The sequence below is a fragment of the Rattus norvegicus genome, chromosome 10, assembly GCF_021556685.1.
Source record: "Rattus norvegicus strain SHRSP/BbbUtx chromosome 10, alternate assembly SHRSP_T2T, whole genome shotgun sequence".
Taxonomy (NCBI): domain Eukaryota; kingdom Metazoa; phylum Chordata; class Mammalia; order Rodentia; family Muridae; genus Rattus; species Rattus norvegicus.
Window position 1 is genome coordinate 75,948,364 of NC_141543.1, and position 25,921 is coordinate 75,974,284.

The following is a 25,921-nucleotide window of genomic DNA, read 5'->3' on the forward strand; positions in this document are numbered from 1 at the left end:
TAACCCTCCAAACCACTGTTGAAAAGTGCACTCACCTAGATTATAGCTGTTGTGGCCTGCTTCCTAAAGTCTTTAATGAGTTCTCTCATACAGTTTCAGAGCTTTCTTGATTCCCTCAAGCCCTATTTTAAGTAATGATTCAGACCCTGGTGACCTTGGAGTAAGGGTGCCTTGGCCTCATCTGGGAGCTGTCAGCACTGTTTGCTGATCACAGTACTACGGCTGTGATAGGAATTGAATGTCCTTTCTTTTCTAGGGGTTTTGATAAAACTTTAGTTACATGATTGAATAGTTTTCCTTACAATCAAAACACCTTCTTTAGCAAGTCTAAACATATCCCTGAGTTTCTCTCCAAGGAAAGGGATAGAGGAGATTTCTTTGGGGGAATACAAAGTTTCTGTGCCACTCAGAGATAAGAAGAGAAACAGATCTTCAGATCTGTAAGGCAAAGTTCAAGAAGATACTCAGAACTGCTTTCTATGCTTAATTCAAATAATATAACAAGGAAATTGGAAGCTCTGCCTTGTGGACCTATGGTAAGGAGGCACACAATTACTATGAGACCAGTCCAGTCAGTATAGTAGATGATGCCAGCCTGCATGAAGTGAACTGAGGGCAAACTAATGGGCCTCGGCTCTCACACCCACCTCATGGATATCTAATAAACATGGTGAGTAGCTTTTTAAAAAAACATTTTGGGGGGAGGGGTGTGTGTGTGTGTGTGTGTGTGTGTGTGTGTGTAGAGTGAGTGTGTGTGTGTGTGTGTGTGTGTGTATAAATCAGAGGACATGTTTGTTTTGTTTTGTTTTTTTGAGACAGAGTTTTTCTGTACAGTGCTGGCAGTCTTGGAACTTCATTTATAGACCTGGCTAGTCTCAAACTCAGAGATCCTCCTGTCTCTGCTTCCCAAGTGCTGGGACTAAAGGCATGTGCCACCACCATCTGGCCAAAGGACAGTTTTGAGAGTTGATTCTTTCTTTCCACATGTGGGTCCTAGTGATCAAACTCAGACTGTCAGACCTGGAGGCAAAGCCCTTATCCACTGAGCCATCTAGCATCCCATGATTTATAGCTTTTAGGATTATATTATATGCAATGAATAACATTGTTAGATGAGTTAACTTGCCCTACAGAGTAATTTTATTCTGATCAATTGAATTTTGAAGAATGTTTCCCAAAAGTACTGGATTTGTGTTTGGTTTTACTGTTGTATTTGAGCCATTCCTCTGGCTGTTATCAATTGTCTGTTCAGGCTACTCCCCATGCTTGATAATAAAACCATTGTGTGAGCAGGGCAGCCAAGTAGAGATTACGACTTGCTGGAGGCCTTTGGAGTGAAAGGGAGGTGAGAATGAATGAAGAGACCACAATGGTTAAGCCTTTTATTTTTAAAACTTTTTGATTCTTTTCAAATGTAGATGTCTGTCTGTGTGTTCACATGTGCACACACAAGCAATATACACATGTATGTGCTTATTCAAATCTTTTAAAATTTTTTTTCATTTTACTTCATATTACATGTCACTTTTAGGATGATGTGTGTGACAATTTGTGTTTGTGGTCTGGGGTTTTCTTCTTTTCTTTTTCTTTTCTTTTTTTCTGAGTCAATATCCATATAGCCTGACTAGAGCTCAGTCTGTACAGACAATATAGGCCAGGCTGGACCTGAACTTGTACCAGTCCTCCTCCTCCCTCCTCCAGAGTGCTGAGATCACAGGCATGTGCATCTGGTTTCCATAGTGCCGGGCATGAAACCCAGGACATTCTGCATGATAAGCAAGCACTGTGCTAACTGAGCGACTTCCTGAATCCTGTGTGAGGTTTTAAACCTTTTAATAATGCTATTTAGTTCTCATGCATAGTTTTTTTTTTTAAAGACGTCTAGCTAGAGTGCTGCCTCCCCCACCTTTTAGTGATTCCATTTAGATTCCTTTCATGTACGTATTTTACTCTAACAGTAGCAGGCTTTCATACGGCCTTCAATGGGTCTTAATTGTTCATCCCCATCTTCCTTCCCTCACCCTTCCATCCCCTTCTCAGTTTGTCCTCCCACTCCAGTCTCCCCACTGCCTCTTCCTAACAATATATTTTTAAATTTTGGCTTTTGAGACAGAATGTTGCTGTGTATACCAGACTGGCCTTGAACTTACAACAGTCCTGCTGCTTCCACCTTCCTGAACACTACTATTACAAGATCCCTGCCCTGGCCAGCTTATAAGGACAAAAAAAAAAAAAAAGAAGCAGAATGAAAAAAATCCTCTTGGGTATTTTGAAGCGTACACTCTAACGCCTTTTTCAGTGCATATCCAAAAGAGGAACTGGGCCACACATGCTGCTTCTCACAGATCAGGAGGGTTAGCCATAGACTAGCACTTGAACATGTGTGACAGATATGTGACATAACATTTTATTTATCCATTGACATTTCCAGAATAGTTTCCAGAATGCCAGATTATCAAATCCTTTTCTCCTTGAGGCTATCCCTAGAATGGACAGAGGCGATGCATGTTCCCCATTTCCAAACACATTGTTTACCGAGATACTATTCTCTATAAAGTATCTAGGAGGCTTTCTTTTGCCTTTCTCTTACCAACATAATTGTCCTCAGCTGTGAGATAATCCTCAGGGAGCAGGTCTTCCAAAGTTAAGGCAGAGAAGTGAGGACTTTGATTGTCCCCATCTCCTCCCCACAATTTGCTAAACATAATAGTACAGAGAATAGTTTAAGAGTTTCTGGACAGAAAAGGAACTCACCAAAACCCCAGAGCCTCCTGGCCTCCAGCCTTAGAGCTGTTAAGAGCTACCATGCCCTGTCCTGTGCGGCTAGATGGGCAGAGGGAAGTTCTATTGGCCGAACCAGAGGCCACTAAAGAAGAGAGAGAACATGATCAAACTGAGCGACAGGCAATAGGTCCGGGTGACGGAATCCAGCGTTCCAGGGAAGACATGTCTTAAATGAGTAAACTGCAGCTGCAACGGTCTTTGCACCGGGCAACTCGTTGCGCTAGCTGATGAAAGACACGAGGGGGCGCTGGTGCCCCGGTAGGGACGAAGCAGTCCTGACTGAGCATCTGAGTGCCCACCAGCCATCCCTACGGATCAAGACGCTGCTGCTCGTATTCGCTATACCGCCCAGGCCTCCCGCTGGCATGCAGGAAAAGACAGAGCGCTCCGAATCCAACCAAAAGCCTTGCATCTGTTTCAGTGGCCACTGACCTAAGGCAAGTGAAAGGACCTCAGCCACCCAGGTTCATTACGAAACAGGGTCACCACTTGGCGCCTACTCCCAGGAAGGTTTTGGTGAGATTAATGAAATACATGACGGCTGGTACTTTTGTAAATATCCTTAAAGCAACCCAAACATCCCTCAGCAAAATCAGTTTATTAACTCGGTGGCTACAGGGGGCTAGTAGTGTATTTCAGTGTATTTCCATTCGCTCTTTCAGCACACCCTTTAGTCCTTTGTTCTGGAAAAGACTGTTACAACTCTCCCCTCCCCGCCACCGCGCCCCCAACACACACACTTTCAATAAGCCTCCGGATTACCTACAGAGTGGTATTCATCCAGGAAAATGACTTGAGAAACTTTACCGGGGTTTAAAATCAATAGCTTCTAGCCAGACGTGTGTGCCATTTGGTCCTAGTCAGCTGTGAGCACTGACCCCCCAAAAAACATGGGGTGGGGGCAGCACACCTGGCTCACTTACTCACCCAGCCCAGATCCCAGCTGTAGGAGATGGTTGGTGGCCACCCTGAGGCATAAGTGGACAGGGTAGAGAGGGGCCTGAGCTCTGTGTTGGCAGTTGCCATGGTTTTGCTCCGAGTTCTGGAGCCAACCTGCCCACTACCTGGGGCACTCAGGTCACAGAAGCAGTAAGTTAGAAGTCTGCGGGGGACCTGAGGAGTGCTATCCTGGAGCCTGCTGGCCCAGCTATTGAGATGGAAGCCTCAGACTGGCAAGTGGGTGAAGGAGATAAGCCACTAGAGAAGGTGAAGTGAGGCTGGGATGTGAGGGAGGTAGGAAGGGGCTGGTTTTGGGAAGCTACGAACATGAAATTCAAGGAAGGAGACAAGAAGAGAAAATGGTAGTTTGTGTGAGTTAGCAAGGGCCCCAAAGAACAAGAGAACATGATTTCTTCAAACAGTTAAGCTAGGGTATAGCTCAGTAGTAGAGAGCTTGCCCTAGTCTTGGGTCTCATTCCCCAAGAACCACAAAGCAGGGATAAGTAGTAGACATGTTTATCAAAGATGTGTTTCTTCTGCCAAGATGATGAGAAGTCCCATTTGATCATTAGTTATAAAGGCTTACCCATGTCCATGTGAGCATACATATGTGTTATGGCCTGCGTTACAGTTCCGTGGCTGTGGTTATGGAGTTAACCAGGGTCCACACTCTCCACAGTTGGGAGGAACCTGTCGTCCCACCTTTCCCTTTCCACTAGCTTCCCTTCAGCGTGCTCTGAATGCGGGTCTTCCTCTCCTGAACACAAATGGCAAGTAATCCAATCGTTTTGAAAGGCTTTGAAAATGTGGGGCGTGAGCGAATTTAATCCCAGTACTTAGGAGGCAGAGGCAGAGGTGGATGGATCTCTGTGAATTCAAGGCCAGCCTAGTCTACAGAGTGAGTTCAGGGACAGCCAGGGCTACAGGGAGAAAGTTGTTTCATTGTTTTGGGGCGGGGGACGAAAGCAAACAAAATCCCAAAACATAAACAAACAAAAACAAAAAAAGAAAGAAAAAGGAAAATGTTAAGTTTCAAACCCAGTGACACCAGTCCAATAACCCTGTGCTCTCTAAGTCAGGAATATTTCAAACACTTCGTCATCACCAACTTTCAGTTCCCTTTGCTCACTTTGTGTCACAAGACCCCTGTTATCACTACCGCCTTTCTTTATTGAGTGCCCTTCGGGGTGCACACCATGATGCTAAAATTTAGAGCAGCATAGACGTGGGCCTGGCACCTCAGTAGGTACAGATGACAGAAGTGATTGCTGCCCATCCCCCTGAGGAGTCACAGAATTCTTTTAGTGCCTCAGAGTTCTCAATTATAGCCAGAGGTAACGAGAGCTAACCTCACAGAATTTGTGGGCAAGAAAATTAATTAGTAAGTGTTTGTCAGGAGCTTTACAAAGTTTGCCAGTATAGCCAAGAATTATTATGAAAAAATAGGTAAAATATTTTAGGTTTTCCAAGCAAAGGTTTTCAAAGATTTTTTTTTGTTGATTTGTTTGTTTGTTTGTTTTGAGGGGGGTCAGGCTCACTGACCTAGCAATGTTCTTTTTTTTAAAGATTTATTTATTTATTTATTTATTTATTTATTTATTTATTTATTTATTATATACAAATACACTGTTGCTGTCTTCAGACACACTAGAAGAGGGCATCAGATCCCATTACAGATGGTTGTAAGCCACCATGTGGTTGCTGGGGTTTGAACTCAGGTCCTCTGGAAGAGCAGTCAGTGCTCTTAACCACTGAGCCATCTCTCCAGCCCCTCCCCCCCACCCCCAAGCAATATATATATATATTTTTTTTTTTGGTTCTTTTTTTTCGGAGCTGGGGACCGAACCCAGGGCCTTGCGCCCCAAGCAATATTTTTTTTTTTTTTTGGTTCTTTTTTTCGGAGCTGGGGACCGAACCCAGGGCCTTGCGCTTCCTAGGTAAGCGCTCTACCACTGAGCTAAATCCCCAGCCCCCCCAAGCAATATTTTAAGAGACAGATCACAGGGAAAATAAAGAAGGCCTTGGGTGTCATTTGCCAATATCTTCCCAGCACTGGTTCTCAGGCCCATGCCCCTCTCTGACTGTGCCACCTCCTTCCAGGTGGGGAGTGTTCCCTGCTTAGAGAGGAGCTCCAGCACCGTGCCCGCCGGAGATGTTCTGGTCCGTCATGCCAAGGGCCTGAGCCAGGATACCTTCAAAATTGTAAGAAGCCAGCCTGAAATCTTGTTTCCCTAGCCTGGGAGGAACCAGGAGGATTCTGACCTATACATCCCACCACCTGAGCTGTCACAGGCAGGATGGAAATGGGGTGGGAAATTCACCAGAGTCTCGTGACCACACAGCCCTTTGTGGTCCGTTAGGAACCGTAGTCAGGCCAATTTGTCAGGCACTTGGGTCTGTCCACCTGCCTTTTCTCCATACCCCTCAGCCCCTCACCATGCCTGTGACCTCCTCAGTGTAAAGAATATCTGAGGCCTCTGAAGAAGTTCCTTCGAAAGTTGAACCTGCCCAAGGACCTTCCCCAGAAGAAAAGGATAAAGTACACGAAGCAGAGCCTTGAGGCACTAGGGGACCACATTAACACCTTTCTGCAGCATTACTGCCGAGCCTGGGAGATCAAGCACTGGAAAAAGTAGGCAGCTGACTCGCCTTATCCCACCTCTGTTTAAGATATGCTATTGCCAAGAGTCTCCAAGGGTTGAGATCCTGGGAAATAGCTGATGTTTAAAGAACAGGTCCTCTAGCTGTCAGGGTAGCACTGATTGTACCTTAGCTGTACTCACAGTAGACAGAAGCCTTTCCGGAGAGCCTCCCAGTGCCTCAGTGGGCAAAGCATTTGTTACTAAGCCAGATGATCTGAGGTCTAGCCCTTGGACTCATGTGGTAGGAGAAATGCACTCTTATTGGTTGCTCTCTGACCTCCACACATGCACTGTGGCAAACACACACACACACACACACACACACACACACACACACACACACATTTTTTTTTAAGCTTCTCCTAAGAAGAGCCCTTTCCCCTCTGGGTGAAGAGTTGCTGGGTGCAGGCATTTGATACCAGCACATGGCATTTCTGTCCTGGTCTCCATCCTTAGCACCTCAATCTGAAATTGAGGAAGCACCTTGTAGCCTATTTCTGCCAGGTAGATCCCGGTCATAGGACAGAGCATAGGGAGACAAGGTTCCAGCCAGCCTCTCTCAGCCTGGTCTCTGGTTTCTCTGTGCAGAATGCTCTGGCGGTTTGTCTCCCTCTTCTCGGAACTGGAAGCAAAGCAGCTTCGCCGGCTCTATAAGTACACCAAAACGAACCAGACGGCCAAGTTCCTGGTGAGGCGTTCCAGAAAACTCCTCTGAGTAGGAGTTTGGTCAGTGTGCTCTTAGATAATGAGGGTAGGACCCTAGCTCAATCCTTATTCGGTGGCTCTCAGTTCCCTTGCTCCTGGACACGTGGACATGCTTACTTCTTGAAATCAGAAAGAACTTCAAAAGATGTGATTATATTAATATTATAGCTATTAATATTTACTAGAGATTATAGATAAGGAAATCTTAAGCATATATTTACTAAATTCTTGAAAATGAAAATAGCTATTTTATAAACAGATATTCTATGAAAAATATTTATGAAAAAGTAACTGCTTTTCAAAAAAAATTCAGAAAGTAGTCGTGCTATATTTTGCAGCTTTCTCTAGCATCCAGCTCACGGAGGCAGCTGCATTCGCAGGTCAGCCTCAGTGGTCTGTCTCTTATGTAGGAAAGAACAGAGATTCTTCTTTGCTGTCATTCCAAAAATATGACATACAGTAGTTTCTTAATTGTGACGTGGAATTTGAACCATATTGATAAACTTTTTAAAAAATTAATAGACTTTGTTTATTGTTTTGAGAGAAGGTCTCACTTGAACCCACTTTGTATCACATAGGCTGGCATCAGATCTGCAGTCTGCCCGCCTTGGGCTTAGTGCTAGGATCCAGGGAGTGTGCTACTCTGATCAGCTAAAAATAAATAGACTTCTAGCCAGGTATGCTGGTCACATCTTCAATCCTAGCACCGAGAAGCAGAAGCCAGCATAGTTTTGTGATCCACGAGTTTGAGGACACCCTTGTCTACATAACAAGGTCCAGGCCAGCCAAGAGTACACAGACCCCTTCACAAACAACAACAACATTAGTGATAATGGACTCAGAACCACTTTAAAGGACAGTCAATATGAAGTTCTTCCCTATCCCGAGAGACGGTCTTTAGGTACATTTGTCAACACTAGTGAGACATCAATAGATTCCTATCAGAGATGGCAGCTCGTTTGTTTACATTACGACTTGGGTTTCATGCTGTACATTTTCTTCAGTCTCTAATTTCTAAAACTTTTTAAATTAACAAAATTAACATGCTAATGATACATCGAGGTTTGTTGCTCTGATCATATTCATTCTCCACACTGTTCTCGGACCAGCACTCTCCAAGCGATCCTTTCTCAGCTCACTCCTGCTCTCTCTCTGTATGTGGAGGGGGCAAGGGCTTGTGAGCCCCCCCCTTTTTTTTATATGTTAAACAGATCTTGCTGTTGAGTCCTGGCTGGCCTCAGGCTCCCAAGCGGTGGGATTATAGGCATGCAGCACCCCCCACTCCTGTCACAGGGTTTGGTGGATGTCCTACCATCACTGTGTCTTCCAGAGTAGGTAGCCTTCCCCAGTTTTGTGTGAGCCTCTTGCTTCCTGAGAGCTCCTGGCAAACTGCTGTACTCAGTGACTCACAGATTTGCCTTCCTGGAGCTCTCACTGCTGAGGTTGTACGACACACACCTGGGCAGGGCTCTGCCAATGAACTCTGTCCTGTCTCCTCAGAATCCATTGCTCAGTCGTTTGCATGTTAAACAGACCTCATTTCCAGGCCTCTCTCAAAGCTTCAGTACAGATTTTGATTTGAGTTTCTGGTTCAAAAGAAGCCTGCCAGGCCTGGAGGCTAACACCTTCAATCCCAGCACTCCAGAGGCAGAGGCAGGCTGATCTCTGAGTTCTAGGTCTGCATGGTCTACAGACCAGGGTAACACAGCAGGACCCCTTGCCCCTTCACTTAGAGAAAAGATGGGGCTATGCAGGTAAATCTGCAGTGTTCTCTTGCCTACTTGTGACAAGCAAGGCTACACTCGAATAAACACCCTACGTGACAGCACTGTAAGTGGCCTTTGTGTCAAGCACTTTCTGTTCATTCCCTCGATCTTTACAAGTAACTCTAAGTAGCAATTAGAATTATTACCCACAATTCATAAACGAAACATCCAAGTACAGAGAGGTGAGACAACTGTGCCAGAGCACACAAGTGGGAGACTGCCAGGATTCAGTCTCAGGCTGCCTGTGTGACTGCCTGCCTGCCCTAGCCTCAGGCTGCATGTGTGACTGCCTGCCTGCCCTAACCTCAGGCTGTCTGTGTGACTGCCTGCCCTAGCCTCAGGCTGTCTGTATGACTGCCTGCCCTAGCCTCAGGCTGCCTGTGTGACTGCCTGCTCTAACCTGCTTTGCCAGCCCCTCCCCATCTCTGCATCTCTGCTGTTCTTGAACATGAATGCTTAGATTGTTTTGTTAATCCTTTTTCTTTTCTTTCCTCTTATTTTTATTTTTGCAATGCTGAGACTGAATTCAGGGCCTCCCACAAGTAGGCAAATGCCACTTCGGATTTACCTACATAGCCCCATCTTTTCTCTAAGAGAAGGGCACTGGTCCTGCTGTGTTGCCCAGGCTGACTCTCACTCCTGGGCTTGCGTGGTGACTTGACTCCATGTCTTTGACTCTAGTAGTTCCTTTTCTAACTATAAAATGTTGCCATTGCTGGGTAGGGGTGGTGGTGGTCCATACCTTTAATCCTAGCACTTGGGAGGCAGAGGCAGGTAGATCTCTCAGTTCAAGGCCAACCTAGTCTACAGAGCAAGTTGCAGGATAGCCAGGGCCACACAGAGAAAGCCTGTGTCAAACAACAACAACAACAACAACAACAACACACACACACACACACACACACACACACACACACACACACACACACAAGTTGCCATTATAGTGACTCCTGGATTTCTTGGCTTCATTGGCCAGAAAAAACTTCAAAAATATATCTTCAGGTTCTCAGTTTAAATTAAAACCTTTTTTATTTTAAAAACAAAACAAGCACAACTGCCTCGTTACAATAAGGAAATAAGACACACCACTCTCAAAAGAGATTGAAGGTACAGCCATGAAATAAAAGGTGACCTGGCTGTGAGGGCAGCAGCACACTTGCTTGGCACATGAAGCCCTGGTGTCCACCCTCAGCACTGCAGGAAGCAAAGGAGGAGATGCACCTGGGTGCCGAGGTCACTGCACTCTGTGGGTGGACACAGGAGGGCTGTGCTTAGACAACTCAGCATGGAGAGCCTCACCCGGAAGACACAGGTGGCAGCCTGGCCCACCCACATCATCCGTCTCTGTGACTCTCACCTCATTCTTTAGGCTAAGCAAAAAAAAATCCCATAGTTCTCAGCAGCTGGGTGCAGATTGATGTCTATATGTAGGTGAGGGCTGGCACAAACCAGGTCAAGGCCCGTGATTGGACAGTAAAAAGTAAGGCGGGGACAACGCTTTTGTGAGGCAGGAGAGTAGGGGAAGGAGGGAGAGAAGAGTCAAGATGGAGACGGAGAAGCATGACCCAGATCCAGGTGGTCTTAAATGGCCCCAGGTGGTTATGGATATTTGTTAAGGGATGGATTTCTATAGGTAAATTTATCTTACCTAGGTGGGAGGTTTTCGGCTTTATTAGTTGGTTGTGAATTTATTGTGTGGCTGTATTTGTGGATTGAGAATTTAACACATAAATCTGATTGATAAATTACAGCTTACTAAGTCGTGATTTCACCGGGTAGTTGGGAGTTTGCACCTTAACTACCAGGGGGAGGTTGCTGGGAGTGTGGGCAGAGTCCATGGCAGGGAACCATGATAGGCCAGCCACTGCTGGACTTCTAGAGCCCTGCTTTTACCGGGAAGCTGGAACCAGAGAGTTCGCGGCTAATAGAGAGCTGCTGGGAGGGATAGTGACCAGAGATAATTATGGTTAGTTCCATATGGCTCTCCCGTGCCAGCACTAACTGTAGGGACCACCTGGGTCTGAGAGTACTTGGGGGCAGCGTGGAGCTGCTGAGATAAAAGTACCCCGCAGTGCCATGTGACCCAATGGTGCTGGCATCAGCGCAGGATAAAAGGTTCAGACTTTTTAATATTTACCTCAACAGCTGGGGGTGCGGTTGGGTGATCCTCTCCAGTGTCTCCTCAACGATGGACCCAATTTCAGGTCGCGCTCTGCCCCTTGGATGCACCAGAGAGATCTTTGCTCGCCAACCAGGAGGACAGTCTCCCCAGGCTCTGCAGTGCCTGGGGGTTGCATGGAAATATCAGCGGCATGAAGGAGAGGTTGTCCAAGATGCAAGCCCCTGGCCAAGAGGCTATCTTGCTGGATGAGTCAAGGTCCTCACACTGTTCCAGAGGTGATGCCCACTACCTGAAGAGGGGCTGTGCAAGAGAGTGAGGGTGTCTCTCACACAGGCTGGAGCCTCCTCTGTGAGCCTGGCAGCTCTCTTCCTTCCAGTCTACTGTCCCTTCCCTCTGTCCTTTCCTTCCCTTCAGTCTCTTTTCAATTTTGGCTCCTTTCCAGACATATTCACTATAGAATCTTTTAAATATGTAGCCAAGTGGGGAGGGGACAAAGAGAACTCACTGAGTACCCAGAGGCCAGTGCTGTTACATTTAACGTGTTCCTTCAGTCCCAGCAGAGGTCTCAAAGTACATAGGACTTGAATCCTTTTTCTTTTTAAGTTAGCCCTTTCACGTAGGACTAGAAGCAGGGTGGAGACAGTTTCTAAGTGCTGAGAGAATGGATATTCAGGAGGTGTCTGGGTAGTAGTGGCAGGATGCCCTCTCTGATGGAGTGGGACAGAGAAATTGAAGGGACCCATCCTTACGGGGATCTAGATGGCATGGACACAACCTTCCCAGCTTCTTTGGCCTCAGTGGTGACCGAAATGTCTGACTCTCTGCACCAGGGCCATGGAGTTAGGAGATGGAGCTAGGCCAGGTAGGGACCTGCTGTACACTAAGGCACAGAGGCCTGGCATGCATCTGCCTCCACACCGCTAGGACTGGCTTCTGTGCCACGGTGAGCTGTCCCTTCTTGGCTACTGTTGGGGAAGATGAAGGCAAGCAAGGTGACAGAGAGAACTCAGAGTGGGGTCTGAAGATGGACTCAGAGGCTCTTCGGGAGGCATGGCTGGTTGGGTCTCCCTCACAGCTAGGCATGGCCGTAAGTGACACAGTGCAGATTGTAGAGGTGAGGTATACGTTGGGGACGCTGGGGGAAAGCCTTGGACAGTGGACTGAGAATTGGAGATCAAACCAAGGGGGACATGCACTAAGTACCACATCCTTGAGTAACATTCCCAGTATCTTCAAGCAAGTATTTAAATAAGTAGTCACACACAGTGGCTTGTGCCTGGAATCGCACACCTTCTGGAAGCCTAAGTCAGGACAGTTGCCACGAGTTTCAGAGCAGCCTGCACTGCATAGTTACCAGATCAGCCTAGGCTACAGTGTGTGAGACATTATTAGAAAGCAAACATGGGCTAACAAAATGGCTTAGTGGTCCAAGACCTTGTCATTGAGCCTCATGACCTGAATTTGATTTTTGGGATCCACAGGGTAGAAGGACAGAACTGATTCTTCCCACAAATTGTCCCATGACCTCCATACACATATACTGATGGTCCATAAATAATGTAATTTTGGGGTTGGGGTTTTAGCTCAGTGGTAGAGCGCTTGCCTAGGAAGCACAAGGCCCTGGGTTCGGTCCCCAGCTCCGAAAAAAAGAACCAAAAAAAAAATGTAATTTTAAGAATTTTAAACAAGGGCTAAGAGATGGCTCAGCGGTTAAGAGCACTGACTGCTCTTCTAGAGGTCATGAGTTCAATTCCCAGCAACCACATGGTGGCTCACAACCATCTGTAATGAGATCTGGTGCCCTCTTCTGGCCTGCAGTCACATATGCAGGCAGAATGCTGTATATAAAATAAATAAATCTTTAAAAAAAAAAAAAAAAGTCCAGGCCTCCAACTCTGAGCTACTGCCCCCATGTCTTCGTCAGGGTTTCTATCCCTGCACAAACATCATGACCAAGAAGCAAGTTGGGGAGGAAAGGGTTTATTCAGCTTACACTTCCACATTGCTGTTCATCACCAAAGGAAGTCAGGACTGGAACTCAAGCAGGGCAGGAAGCAGGAGCTGATACAGAGGCCATGGAGGGATGTTACTTACTGACTTGCTTCCCCTGGCTTGCTCAGCTTGCTTTCTTATTGAACCCAAGGCCACCAGCCCAGGGATGGCACCACCCAAAATCACCCTTGATCACTAGTTGAGAAAATGCCTTATAGCTGGATCTCATGGAGGCATTTCCTCAAGGGAGGCTCCTTTCTCTGTGATAACTCCAGCTTGTGTCAAGGTGATACACAGACCTAGCCAGTACACCCCACGTTTTAAGGATTAGGGTGATAGACCACCTGATCTAAGTGGAAGTGGTGGTGGTGATCAAACCCCAGGCTGCATGCATTCTAGGCAAGGATTCTACCAACTGAACTATGTCTCCAACCTACTTTTAATTATTATAAACAGAACATTAAAAAAAAAAAAGATCGGAGAGATGGCTCAACGGTTAAGAGCACTGACTGCTCTTCCAGAGGTCCTGAGTTCAATTCCCAGCAACCACATGATGGCTCACAATCACTTGTAGTGGGATCTGATGCCCCCTTCTGGTGTTTCTGAAGACAGCTACAGTGTACTCATATAAATTTCAGCGGTGACCGCTGTGTGGGCTGCTCACAGCAGGTGTCCCACCTGGCCACATCTCAGCTGACCAAACTTGCTGCCTTTTTACCTGACCTGTTGAGGGTTTCCCATGGTCTGATGGTCCCTCTTACTTACTTTTGGCATTTTAAACTTATCTCTTTACCTATAAACAGATAAAATGTCCTGATGAATTTCTCTCTCTCTCTCTCTCTCTCTCTCTCTCTCTCTCTCTCTCTCTCTCTCTCTCTCTGTGTGTGTGTGTGTGTGTGTGTGTGTTTCTTAGTGCTGGAGCTTGCAGAGATGGGAGTTGTGGGCATAGCTCAGTAGTAGAATGCTTGTAGTATATGTGAAGACCCGGGTTCAATCCCCAGTAACACACACACACACACACACACACACACACACACACACACACACGGCTAATGAAAATGTTAGAGGTTAGAAATGGTATGGAATTCCCCTCCCCACGTTACATGAGGAGGGCCCTTCATCTGTGGTCTACCTACAGGGACAGACATGTTTCTTTGGCACTGTGTTCATAATCCAGTTATTGATTAAAACATGGCAGTGTCGTCTTCCAGCAGACCTGTGTTTTCAAATCACTTGCAATTAGCATTGAGAACTGAGAGGGGCGCAAGGGAAGTCAAGCAGACTTGGGTTTGGTCCTGACCGCGGCTCTAGCTTGTTATAAAGCGTCAGATTTGCTGCAGCCTTGCTCTTTGCTTGGGCAAGCATCCTCACCTGTAAACTGAGGGCGATACCATCTCTCCACCTCCCAGATCTCAGTGGAAAGCAAGAATAAGGGACACATCGGCAGTGAGACAGAATTTCCTTATCACTATCCTTTCTACCCTGCAGATGTTACCGAGGCTTCTCATAAGCTGTGGTGTCATCGGGCCCCTCTCTGGCTTCTGTTGTTTCAGATTCTTTAATGAAACTTCCTCAAAAACCAAAGCTGAAGAAAAAGAGGATTAAGGAAAGACCAGAGTCTCCCAAGAGCTACTCATAGGAAGACCCACAGGGATGGAGGCCAGCTCCCCTGGCTCCCTGAGCACTTGCATGTATACTCTGGAGAAGGAGGGGGTTGAAGAGGGTAAAGACAATTTACTCAATTTTTAATTATAAATAAATGGTTTGGGAAATAATAATCCTTGAGACAATTGAACTTTACTTGTGTGAACCACATTTATCTTTTATTTACTTAAAAATATTTGAAGCCAGGGTTGGGGATTTAGCTCAGTGGTAGAGCACTTGCCTAGGAAGCACAAGGCCCTGGGTTTGGTTCCCAGCTCCGAAAAAAAAGAAAGAAAAAAAATATTTGAAGCCAGACTTGGTGGTCACTCCTTAATCTCAGCAGAGGCAGTTGGATCTCTGTGTGTTTAAGTCCAGCCTGGTCTACACAGCCAAAGCTATACAATAAAACCCTGTCTGAAACCAAAAAATATTTGGAGCCACTTCCTACGTGGCAGGTCGCCTATCTTTGCAAAGTAAATAGATGTGGTTACCTGTGTGGAGGATTATCAGAGTCCGGTGAGGGAAAGAACATAGGATTTTATTGATGTGAGCCATAGGAAAGCCCAGGATGGGGTAACTGATTGAATGGAGCCAGCCAGTGACAAGTCTAGCAGCCTCTGAATCATCTAGACTTCATCTCATGGATAGTGTGCGACAGACAAGGGAAGAGAGATACAATGGAATGGACTGATGCCCTTGGGGTATTGGGAAGATTTCCAGATGGCCGTGAGCCAAGTATAGGGAACGAGAGAGGCTAGAAACAGAATCCCAAAGAAGAAATATCAACAGTCTTAGCAGAATGGTGATTTGGGTCAGTGGTCAAAAATTGGCAGCTACTAGTGCATTGAATTCCCAACAAGGAGTCCCACCTGCAAACATCATTTTAAAAATGTTACTGGCCAATGTTATAACCTTGTCATTTCCCAGTCAATGCAAAGTCACATTGTAGCTTCTCATACAGCTGCTTACATTTGAATCTGCATCCTGTGAGGGCTGCTGCTGCCAGGAGCAGTTGCATCGGCTTCTGAGTTTACCAGTGTCTCCTCCCAACCCTCGCACCTTGCACAGAGGACTTCGCTCATCTACACCACCTGAACCACTCTTGGGGCCGTTAGTATCTGATGTCCCCAAAGGAGACAGAAGCAACACAGGTGTGCAGCAAGAACAATGAATGTAAGACCTTACATTGGTTCCAACATACTTTGCTTCATTCATTCATTCATTCATTCATTCATTCATTCATTCATTCATTCATTTTCTCATTTCACTGTGTGTGTGCTTCTCCCAGTGTGGCTGTGTACACTGTGAGGACCAGGTGAGGACATTAGGGAATCAGTTCTTTCCTTCCACTGCCACATGGTCCCAAGATGGAGCCCAGATGGTCAGGCTTGATGGCAAACACTTTCACCTGCTAAGCCATCTTGTCAGTCCTCTTTTGTTTTATAGTGCTGGAAATCAAAACCAGGGCCTAAACCCTGTGTATCTCTGGCTGACCTGATGTGCTGTAGACCAGGCTGGCCTCGAACTCACAGAGGTCTGCCTGCCTCTGCCTCCCCAGTGCTGTTAATAAAGGCATGCGCCACTTACAGCTTTCCTTTTTATTTTGTTCTTCTCTTCCCCTCTGTCTCTCTTTTTTTGTAAACACAATCGACAAGTTAATGAGGACCCTGCCCAAGGCAGCAGTATATGGGAACCAGGTATTTAGGGCCAGGGTAAATCTGTGAAGCAGAAGGGTCACATGGTGCGGGCGCAACACGCGCATTTCCTTTAACCCAGTGCTCCCCCTAAGCTCAAGAAGGGACCGCGGGATCCCTTGCTCCGCTGGTTCACAATTTTGACAAAGCAGGAGGACCTGGGAGAGAGGGGCGCCTACCGGAAACTGCGTGATGCTGAGGGGCTCCCAGAAAAATAGAGCGCGCTGATCATGCGTGGGGCAGCACCGCCACCTACAGGAACTGTGAGGAGTAACGCTCCCTTCCAACCTGGCTGCCCCACGCAAAAATCTCTGGGCTGGGGAGTTCTCCCTAAAGGCAATAGAGGAAGCTGGGTTTGGTGTCCTCTTAACTCATTCCTCAAACTCAGTACGGTCTTAGAAATCTAAAACGGCAGATCACAGGTTTTTCTGCTTAAAACTACAAGGTTCCTCAATTCATCTGAAGTCGGTGTCAGCTTTGCCTTGGTGGTGCACACCTCTAATCTCAGTGATGGGGAGGTAAGGCAGGAGGATGGGGAGTTCTAGAACTCCGTGAGCAACATAATTTAGCCTGTCTCAAAATAAACAATTCAAAGAAAGCCCAAGTTATCTGCTAGATCGTCTCTGATCCACTCCCACAGCTGTTCTAACCCTTGCTTTCTCAAACCCGTCAAGCATGTCGCCATTTCAATGTTATATTACTGTGACAAAATACCCGAGATAATAAACTTACAAAGAGGAAAGTTTTAAATTTTTAAATTCTATTTTCTCGTGACCAGAAGACAACTGATTTGTTTATTGGCATAGCCTAAGCAATTATAATACTGCACAGCCCATATCGGTCACTTAAAATTCTGTTGAATTAACAAATGAAAGGACATACCCAACTTTTTCAGCTACTGTTTAGAGGAGAAAAGAAAGCCCCAAGAACAAAGGTGGTGTCTTCTGTACTGGAAATCGGTGTAGGGACTAGGGTTTGGTGCTGATGACCTACTGACTGCAGTGACACTGTAACTCCTGATCTTAGCCAGCTGACATTTTTCATGACATGTAAACAACTAGGAGACTAATGTATTTTGCTTGGTTGGTTGGTTGGTTGGTTGGTTGGTTGGTTGGTTGGTTGGTTGGTTGGTTGAAGTGGATGTGTGTTGTGGGCCTGAATCTAAGCCCAAGGCGTGTGTGCCTGGTGCCCCCAGTGACCAGAAGATGGCGCCAAATCCCCGAGAATTAGAAGGAACTAGTTAAGGTGTCAGCCGCTATGTGGAAGCTGGGAACTGAACCCAGGTCTTCTACAAGAGCAACCAGTGCTCCCAACTGCCAAGCCACTTCTTTAGCACTCAAATGCATTATTCCTAAAGTTAGTTGCATGTTCTCAGCTAAGGTGTCTCCGACTCAAAGTATGACCTTGTAGTGGTAGCAGTAAGCGTGCCAGAGTAGGTTGGGAACTGTATGGAAGAAGAATTAGCTGTTAACATGTTGCTCTGTGCTGTTATGGTAAAGCTATTCCTAAGGGAGAAAACACAAAAAACAAAAAAGTTTCACCAGTGTCCTGGCCGCAGGCCTCAAGAGGGAACCTTCCAGAGAAGAGGGCTTCTCCAAAGGATTTTTTGGGGGTGGAAGTGGGAGTGAACTTTGGTTTAATTATTCAGACCAGCCTTTCACAGCCTAGTTCAAATGGTCCTCCTGCTTTAGCCTCCCGAGTGGATTGACCTGCAATTGTTTGAACTTGAACTCCCCGAGTAGTCAAGATTGAACCTGAACTTCCAATCATCCTGCCCCACCCCTCCAGTTCTGGCTTATAGGCACCACACTTATGGCTTCATGAACGCTAGGCGCACACTATTACCACCTGAGCTGAATCTCCAGCTCCTCCCTAAAAGGAAGAGGAGAAGGCTCCCAGCCAGAACTGTGGTGGCTCATCACTACCCCGCCCACGCTGACCCCAGCCAGCATGGCTGCTCCACTGTCTTTCCAGAGCAACTCTTCGTCCACACTTGCAGTCGTTCAGAAGGACTGCTTTGTGCTCGCCCTCCTCAGATTTCTGCGTCTAACTCGTGAGCCAGACTTCCCCATGGCAGACAGGGTTGGCACAGCTGAGACAGGACCCCACCGTCAAGGTTTCCCAACTCTCTAAGCTTTTAGTGCCCTCCTCCTCTCTTGGATGTACACACACGCCACTGCCTTTTTTTATAGTTAAATTGTATGTCTTTTGTTTTATGGTCTCTTTGAAAGGAGGTTTGCATTGAGAATATTTAAAATCCACATTTTCTCCTGGCTTTGCAGTTTCAGTGTTCACTCTAAACCTCTGGCTTACCTAAGCTTATTTTGGTTAACGTGCACTAAGAATCCAGCGTATGTGCTTTTCAATTAGCTGAACACTCGTGCATGGGTGTGTGAGTATTTATAGGCTGTAGCATTTAGGGCAAAGCCATCTTTTCTAATGACCATTTTTAGATGTAACTCTTTTATATCAAGTTTCTGGCTTACTTGGGTCTATTTCTCGAAATTTCTGTCCTATTTTGTGGATTTATTCTGTATTTTGTGTTGAAACTTAATGAAAAAGAGTGTGCACAAACCCTAACAAAATCTGTAACAGATTCTGAAAGAAAATGTTTGTTGTTGTTGTTTTGCATTTATCAGTGTGCGTAGCTCTGGCCTGGACTAAAACTATGTGGCCAAAGCTGGCATAAACACCCGACCCCACCCACCCCCATTCCTGTTTCTCAAGTACTTGGATTAGAGTGCATACCTGCTCCTGGTCCTCACGGCTACCCTTCCAAATGGATCATGGTTGACTTAACTGCCAGGCAAGTTGTAAGAGGAATGTTTTGTACTTCATTGACTGCATGCTCACACTTACAAGGCCATGCTTGTGGAGGTCAGACTGTACCCACTGAACCATCTCTGCCAGCCCTGCCTAGAAAGACTGAAAGCATTAAAAAAAAATCGTAATGTTTAAAAACAAGTTCTAAACATACATACGGTTTACCGTATTACCTCCTGCCTCTCCTGAGTTGCGTCTTAACCATTTTTATTGTAATTACATTTCCGTTTTCTGTGCAGCCAATCTCCAGAACTTCCTCATGGCGTGAAATGAAAACCGTTAAGCAACTGGTTCCCATTTTCCCTTCCCCACAGCTTCTGACAAATCTTCATTCTTTCAGCTTCTGTGAACATAACACTAAAATTATATGGTAATTTTATTTGGCTTTGTTGTCATTTTGAGACAAGGTCTCATGTACTAGACTGGCTTCCAACTTGGTATATAGCCGAGGATGATCATGGACTGATCCTCATGTCTCTGACTCTCGCTTAGCTGGTTGGCTTCTTAGCATATTAAAGTCCATGCAATATATTATCTATTGTATGGGTACGAGAGGGAGGTGTAGCAAGGTGCATGGTAGCGAGAGGACAACTTGAGAGTCTTCAGAGTTGGAATGAGTTATCAGGCTTGGTTGCAAGCATCCTTACCTATTGAGCTATCCTGCCAGGCCCTTCTTTAACCTTTTAAATAGTAGCTTTCACTTTAAGGGTGCCACATTCTATCTGTTCATACAGGAACAGGCACTTGAGGCCCTTCTTTGACTGTTAATGTTGCTGTAGACCTGGATGTAAGATGGTTTGAAATCCTTCCAGTAGAATCGCTGGATCACCCGGCAAATATATTCAGACATCTTTGAGGATCCTCCGTATGGTTCTCAGTGACCTTTTCACATTCCCACAGGAATTAGGTGCACAGGACCTAATTCCTCCATATCCTCACCACTCGTTTTAAGACAGCTCTGCTAACAGGATGCTGACGTTCACTCGGGAGGCAGTGCCTCGGGATTCAATCCAGAGCCTCACGCATTGAAAGCGAGCTACACCCAGACCATGTTGAGTTTATCTGTGTACGGGAAGTATATGTAGTTTGCTAATACACTTAGAGCTAAAATATAAAGATGTCAGGAGTATGACCAGCTACTGAGACTGCATAGGGAGTGCTTGAACAAAGTTTGGAGCGACATGCTGCATTGGTGACAATTAAAGACAAACTTGAAAGTTTAATCCTGCAGAGGAAGAAGCAGTGACGTGCAGGTGAGAGGTTTTTGTCTAAGGTATTTATTTGGCTTCACATTATTTCACACTGAGGCCTTTGGGCTGGGAAGACAGCCACAGTAGTGAAGTAGGTAAGAAACTGTTCTTCTGAGGACTCGAATTTGGTGCCCAGCATCTTCACTGCGTATCATGGTGGCTCACAACCACCTGCATGGACATCCAGCTCCAGGGTACCTGACATCACTTTCTGCACACAGGTGGCTTGCATGCACATACATCTCAAAATGTTTAAAACATGGCCTCATTTCCTGTAATTCTTTTGACTGGTTGTTTCATGGTAGAGTTCTCTTTGAAAGATCCACTTCATGTGTGGAAAAAAGGGTCTTACAGTTGAGGGGCAGTTGGAACATGGGGGAACTGGAGAATTGTCATCGTTTCATTTGTACTTTTTGTAGCACGAAGGCTACTGAACAGTGATGGCTACTCTCCTCCAAAGCTGTCACTTCCGGGGCCGCCATGAGCCCCTGCAGCCCAACTTCCATTTCTTGAGCAGGAGCACTTTTGTTCCAGCTTCAGGTTTTTCTCAGTCTACAAACTAAAATCCGAACCCAAAACAATCACGACTCAACTGGAAACACACACTATGAATGCAGGAACACTATTTATTAGGTCAATAGTTCATTTAGCAATACAAGTACAGAATATATCACAATGCTGGTTACAAACATACTTAGTGTGGTTTAATATTACAAATAATGGCGGGCACTACAAGTGGGGATGGTAGGAAAGGCTGTTCTGACCCAGTGAACTGTCTTCAGGATTTATTAATGACCAGAGATTCTACTATAGAAATTACTGTGGCACGATAGTGGGGATTCCTGTAAAGAATGACAGTGATTCGTTTGTAATTATTCCATTAAGGGTTTTTCTTTTTATTTTGAGCCTATTAAACTAAAACCCCTGTTACTTAATAAGGTATAAAAATAGTACTGACCTGGTATTATTTAATAAAATGTAGCATTCATTCACATAAAAGTAAAACTAAATTGAAAAGTTTTAGTCACCATGGCAACATATTTTCCCATAAAAGGAATATACAGAAACGAGCAATGTTATACAAATGGTACCTGCGATTCAGTGATTCCACACTTTGTGCACCACAACCAAGTTTCCTAGATATCTCTATATATAGCATATATATTTAATCTTAAATTTTACTTTTGAAAAACATGTGCACTTCAACAAACTCATTAAGGCCACTCATGCTATAGATACCTAGACTGCAATTAACAATAGTGTTATTTAATAAATCCTAAAGCACTCTCCCTCAAATCGCTATCATGGGAAAAGCCAGTTTTCTGTCTCAAACATTCCTGAGATTTGGGGACAAAAGAACTCCTTGTGTTAAGATCTGTACACTAACCCAAATGTCCTACACAAAATAAATCTGCCTTCCAGCTAATCTGAAGTCCTCTAAAGCCAAGAGGTGAAAAATGTTAATTTTTAAAACAAAATAAAACTCTTAAAATTCAGGTTGGGGATTTAGCTCAGTGGAAGAGCGCTTGCCTAGCGAGCGCAAGGCCCTGGGTTCGGTCCCCAGCTCCGAAAAAAAGAAAAAAAAAAATTCAGTACTTATAAATAACTTTTTTCCAGTAGTAACTTTGTCATCTAGAAAAAGAAGATTGGAAGCAGCAAGGCTAAAAACTCTAGGGGAAAACATATATTAAAAAAAGGTGGTAATAACAACACCTGTTACTTAGCAAACTATGAATTTGCGGAGTTTTGGCCAAAGCTAGCATCAAGTTTAGCCTCTGCTGTTGGTGCTACTAGGACAAGGTCCATGGCCTTCAGGACTCCCTGCATTCTTCAGACAGGGTCTTACTAGGCTGTCCTGGGGGAATCTCAAGTGACTCCTGTCTCGGCCTCCTGTGGAGTTGGGATTCCCTTGTGCCAGCACATGCAGCTTCCTGAACTGAATGCTCACATTAGGAGTCATTCTCACGGTTGGACAAAGGGCTTTATTCAAATCGATTCTCACGGGCAGCAATACCTGGGCAGGGTGCTGGTGAGTTGTTTATAAAGAATGTAAAGTGATGGAGAAAGATCTAAAGCCTCAGGGCAGTCTAGTTTGAGGACCCATAAATACTGTACACTAAAAACTCTGTTGGCTCACCTGGGTCACATGCACAAGCTCCCTCATGCCCCCAAATGGAATAGCACCAGACTTTAGAAATAGGAGAATTCAGGGGAGGGTGAGATCATAGGCCCTTACTTAAAATTACACGCAAGCTACTGATTATTCTGAGGTAAATTTTATTCAGTTTTTCCTTTTGAGATTTTGGAGACACAATCTCCCTTTGTAGCCCAGGCTGCCTGAAACTCAACATCTTACGTCACTCAGCCTCCTGAATACTGACATAATAGGTATGTACCACACTCTGCTTTAATAATTTTTCAAAATAAAATTACGGTGGTGGGGTTGGGGATTTAGCTCAGCGGTAGAGCACTTGCCTAGCAAGCGCAAGGCCCTGGGTTCAGTCCCCAGCTCCGAAAAAAAGAAAAAAAAAAAATTACGGTGGCATCCTTCTTACCACATCATCCTTGCTGAGGGATGAATCCCACCTTGAAATGATTAGGGCATTACTTTCACTGGAATCAGAACATATCAAGTCATATCGCTAAGCAGACAGAGTGCTAGAGTGTAGGCATTAGACTGACTTAACTTACAGAAAACTGTACTTAAGGAAAGGTCAGATGGAGCAGCTGACAATGAGGTTGGGGGTGGGGGTGAGGCTGGCTGTCACCTGACACTGTCACCCTGTAAGCACAGGGTCATTTTACTTTATCACTGAGGATGAGTTAAGGTTGACTGAGCTATGGAAGATGAGGGTAAATTATACAAAATGCTGTAAGTGCACACCACCAAAGATGCAGATTAAATAAAAATAATTCATGTGGAAACTTGTTTTAAAATATTTATTAAGAAACAATTTACCATGACATTCCTATACCACAAACATACCACAGGACTCTAAATATCCAAATAAAAGTATACAAAAAGCCTATCGTGAAACTGTCTTTGGAGGTATTAAATATATAGGCTTGTGAGGCTCTAGCTGAGTCACTTAGAAATGCAACTCCTGGGTCACACAGACTACGTGGTAATAAAGGTGACTCTGACAAGACTGTGTGTGATTAAGGGGGAAGGGAGCCAGCTGCATAAACTGCAAGCCTGCCAAATTTAATTCTTTGAAGAATTTAAAGGAAACACGGTTCGAGGAATAAATTCAAGTCTGAACCCCAAGTTGCTGTGTCAGGGTGAGAGCTTGCCTCACCTGCTGGGGGACATCCCCACTAAGGTCCCTTCTAAGGCCTAACCCACTGGCCTATCACTAAGACTGAAAAGAGAATTTCAAACAAAGGTAAAATTGGGAAGTAAAAAAAATGTTTAAGATAAGTTCTTAAGTCTTTAATGTTTCTGTCTCTCCATGATAACTTTCTTTCCCCTCACCCAACAAGCATGCTAAAAGAACAAAGCCTGACTGACACACACCCACTCATCCACCACTCCAAGCAATACCAGGAGCAGTGCATCTAACAGCCAAGTCAGAAGCCCCTGAAAATAGGGGGAAACCCAGATTCTTAACCACAGAGGTACCAGACCAGGTGGGCCACTGTGCTAAGAATTGAGGTAACAGCAAAAGATCTTTTTGTTTCTTTTTATTACATGTCACAACTTAGGAACTGAGTGTTAGCTCCACATTAAATAATCTGGCTAGCTTTAAAAACTTAGAAAAACCAAAAGCCCCAATCAGTAAAACAGACATTGTAACTGGAGGATTTTTCCATTGAAGTCCTGGATGTCAGTTAAAATGACTAGTTGTACTATTATTTTCAACAGTAATGAATTTTCTAAGACTTTCTTTTGTGTGCATTCATCTTTTAATCCCCACAAACCAAACAGTAAGCCTAAAGTCTCATCTGAACATGACTCACTTCCTGACTCTTAGCCAGGATGCTTGATAACGACATGGACTATCAGGGCAAAGACGAAACGGGGGTGGCTGCAGAGATGGTCACAGACGTGCTTATGACACTGCCATCTATGTACCAAGACTAAAGACTTGCCACCGACACTGCCATATCCCACAGTTTGGTATCTACGATGCAAATAAAACTCCTGCATTAGTACTGTGCGTTCTAGTTCTACCTAAATGAAATCATTCTATCGGAAAAGGCAAGTGCAGTCACTAAAGTAACAATCTAAAGCCACTGGTCCAATGAACACCTTCCACGGTTGCCTGGTCCTCGTAGATCCTTCTGGTCCTGTCAGCAAACACTTGAGAGCATCTCACCATGGTACCAAAAACAGTTAGAACTGCTGGTGTCCTGAGACTGACAGATCAACACTGGTCCAGTCAGATGAATCTGACAGTCCGTCACTGAAACAGTTCTGGAATGGCTGCATGCCCTGATCTGGGAAAGATGGCCAAATCTATGTCAGGGTGCCCCTCCCCCCTTATTAGTACCTGTGTTACTTTTCCATACTGCATATAAAGAGTTTTCCATAAAATTTCCTTACAATACAGTATTGAATGCCTCCACATGGAAGAATTATATGTTAAAAAGTTTTTGAAATCATCCTTACATAATAAGAATGCAACTCTTTTAAACTCTTAAATAGTTTTATTTAGGGGTTCTTTTTTTTTTCTTTCAGACTTTCTGAAAAATGAATTATTTTTTAAAAAGAAAAAAAAAAAACGTTTCCTGTTGTTCTACTAGGGTGAGAGTGTGGGACTACTTACACGCGGCACATGCTGACAACAAGACGCTTACTGTACAGAACTGCAATGCAGGACTACCCGAAACAGGGTCTTCTGTGGACTGGACCAGTGTTTCAATGCAAATGCCAGCCCTAAAAACAACATGGTTCTGATTTCACAGTATGAATTCCCTGGAATCTGGGAAAAGGTAATTGTTAGCTGAGGCTGTCCCTCAGCAGCTTGGTCCCTCAACATTCTGAGACATCAGGAAGGACTGCACCACTTCCTCAGTGGACTGGGGGCTGCTGTTGACGTCTTCAAGGGCATCGGTCACTGAATACTGTCGGTCTCGCAACCGGTTCCAGTTAGACAGGACGTTGTGGTACTCAAACACCTTCTCATAGTTCCCAGTGGAGTTGTAGAGCTTAATGAGGCCACGGTAGTCATACTCCAGCCCGCTGTAGCCTTCGCCAAACAGCTTCTTCCCTAGAGCAGCATGAAACACTTAGAGCAAGTAACCACAATACCTTTCTAGTCACATTTCAATATAAGTGGCTTATTTGTTCGTTTGTTTGAGACAGGGCTTCTCTGTGTAGCCCTGGCCATTCTACAACCTACTCTATAGATCAGATCGAAGTCGGACTCAAGAGATCCACCTGCCTCTGCCTCCCAAGTGCCGGGATTAAAGGCACGTGCCACCACCGGGCACAGGTTTGTAAGTAGGCTGGCTTGGTTTTAGTCCTATGGAAGGAAACAGATCCAATCCCACTATCGTTGCCTCTTAACTACTCTTATCCATGCAACATCTCTAAAACTTCAAGGAATTGGCTTTA

The 25,921-nt window shown here is 45.1% G+C and overlaps 2 protein-coding genes across 6 annotated transcripts in view; one reads left to right on the top strand and one right to left on the bottom strand.

Annotated features, from left to right (window-relative positions):
• Positions 1–2,990: 2,990 nt before the first annotated feature.
• On the top strand, positions 2,991–14,750 carry Chct1 (CHD1 helical C-terminal domain containing 1). Of its 5 annotated transcripts, none has more exons than NM_001430195.1 (6): positions 2,991–3,221; positions 5,824–5,925; positions 6,180–6,355; positions 6,954–7,053; positions 11,041–11,233; positions 14,504–14,750. In NM_001430195.1, the coding sequence occupies exons 4-6, from the start codon at positions 6,955–6,957 to the stop codon at positions 14,587–14,589; spliced, it is 378 nt and encodes a 125-aa protein (NP_001417124.1). In that variant the 5' UTR covers positions 2,991–3,221; positions 5,824–5,925; positions 6,180–6,355; position 6,954; the 3' UTR covers positions 14,590–14,750. The 5 variants fall into 5 exon arrangements, with proteins under 5 accessions (NP_001417124.1, NP_001417125.1, NP_001417122.1 ...); NM_001430193.1 differs by lacking the exon at positions 2,991–3,221 and adding an exon at positions 3,844–3,990; NM_001430194.1 differs by lacking the exon at positions 2,991–3,221 and adding an exon at positions 3,844–3,960.
• Positions 14,751–20,967: 6,217 nt separating this feature from the next.
• The window catches only part of Appbp2 (amyloid beta precursor protein binding protein 2), a 42,052-nt gene continuing 37,098 nt past the window's right edge, over positions 20,968–25,921 (bottom strand). The window contains exon 13 of the mRNA NM_001100969.1: positions 20,968–25,574. Within this exon, the coding sequence (NP_001094439.1) occupies positions 25,321–25,574 (254 nt within the window). The 3' untranslated portion in view covers positions 20,968–25,320. The remainder of the gene's footprint in view (positions 25,575–25,921) is intronic.

What these genes read in the sequence shown, in the direction of transcription:
- Chct1 (NM_001430193.1), top strand. Translation starts at nt 3,940, where the DNA reads ATGGAAGCCTCAGACTGGCAAGTGGGTGAAGGAGATAAGCCACTAGAG. An exon ending in GAGATAAGCCACTAGAGAAG is followed by an intron (nt 3,991 to 5,823) that starts GTGAAGTGAGGC and finishes ACCTCCTTCCAG; the next exon opens with GTGGGGAGTGTTCCCTGCTT. An exon ending in GCCAGGATACCTTCAAAATT is followed by an intron (nt 5,926 to 6,179) that starts GTAAGAAGCCAG and finishes TGACCTCCTCAG; the next exon opens with TGTAAAGAATATCTGAGGCC.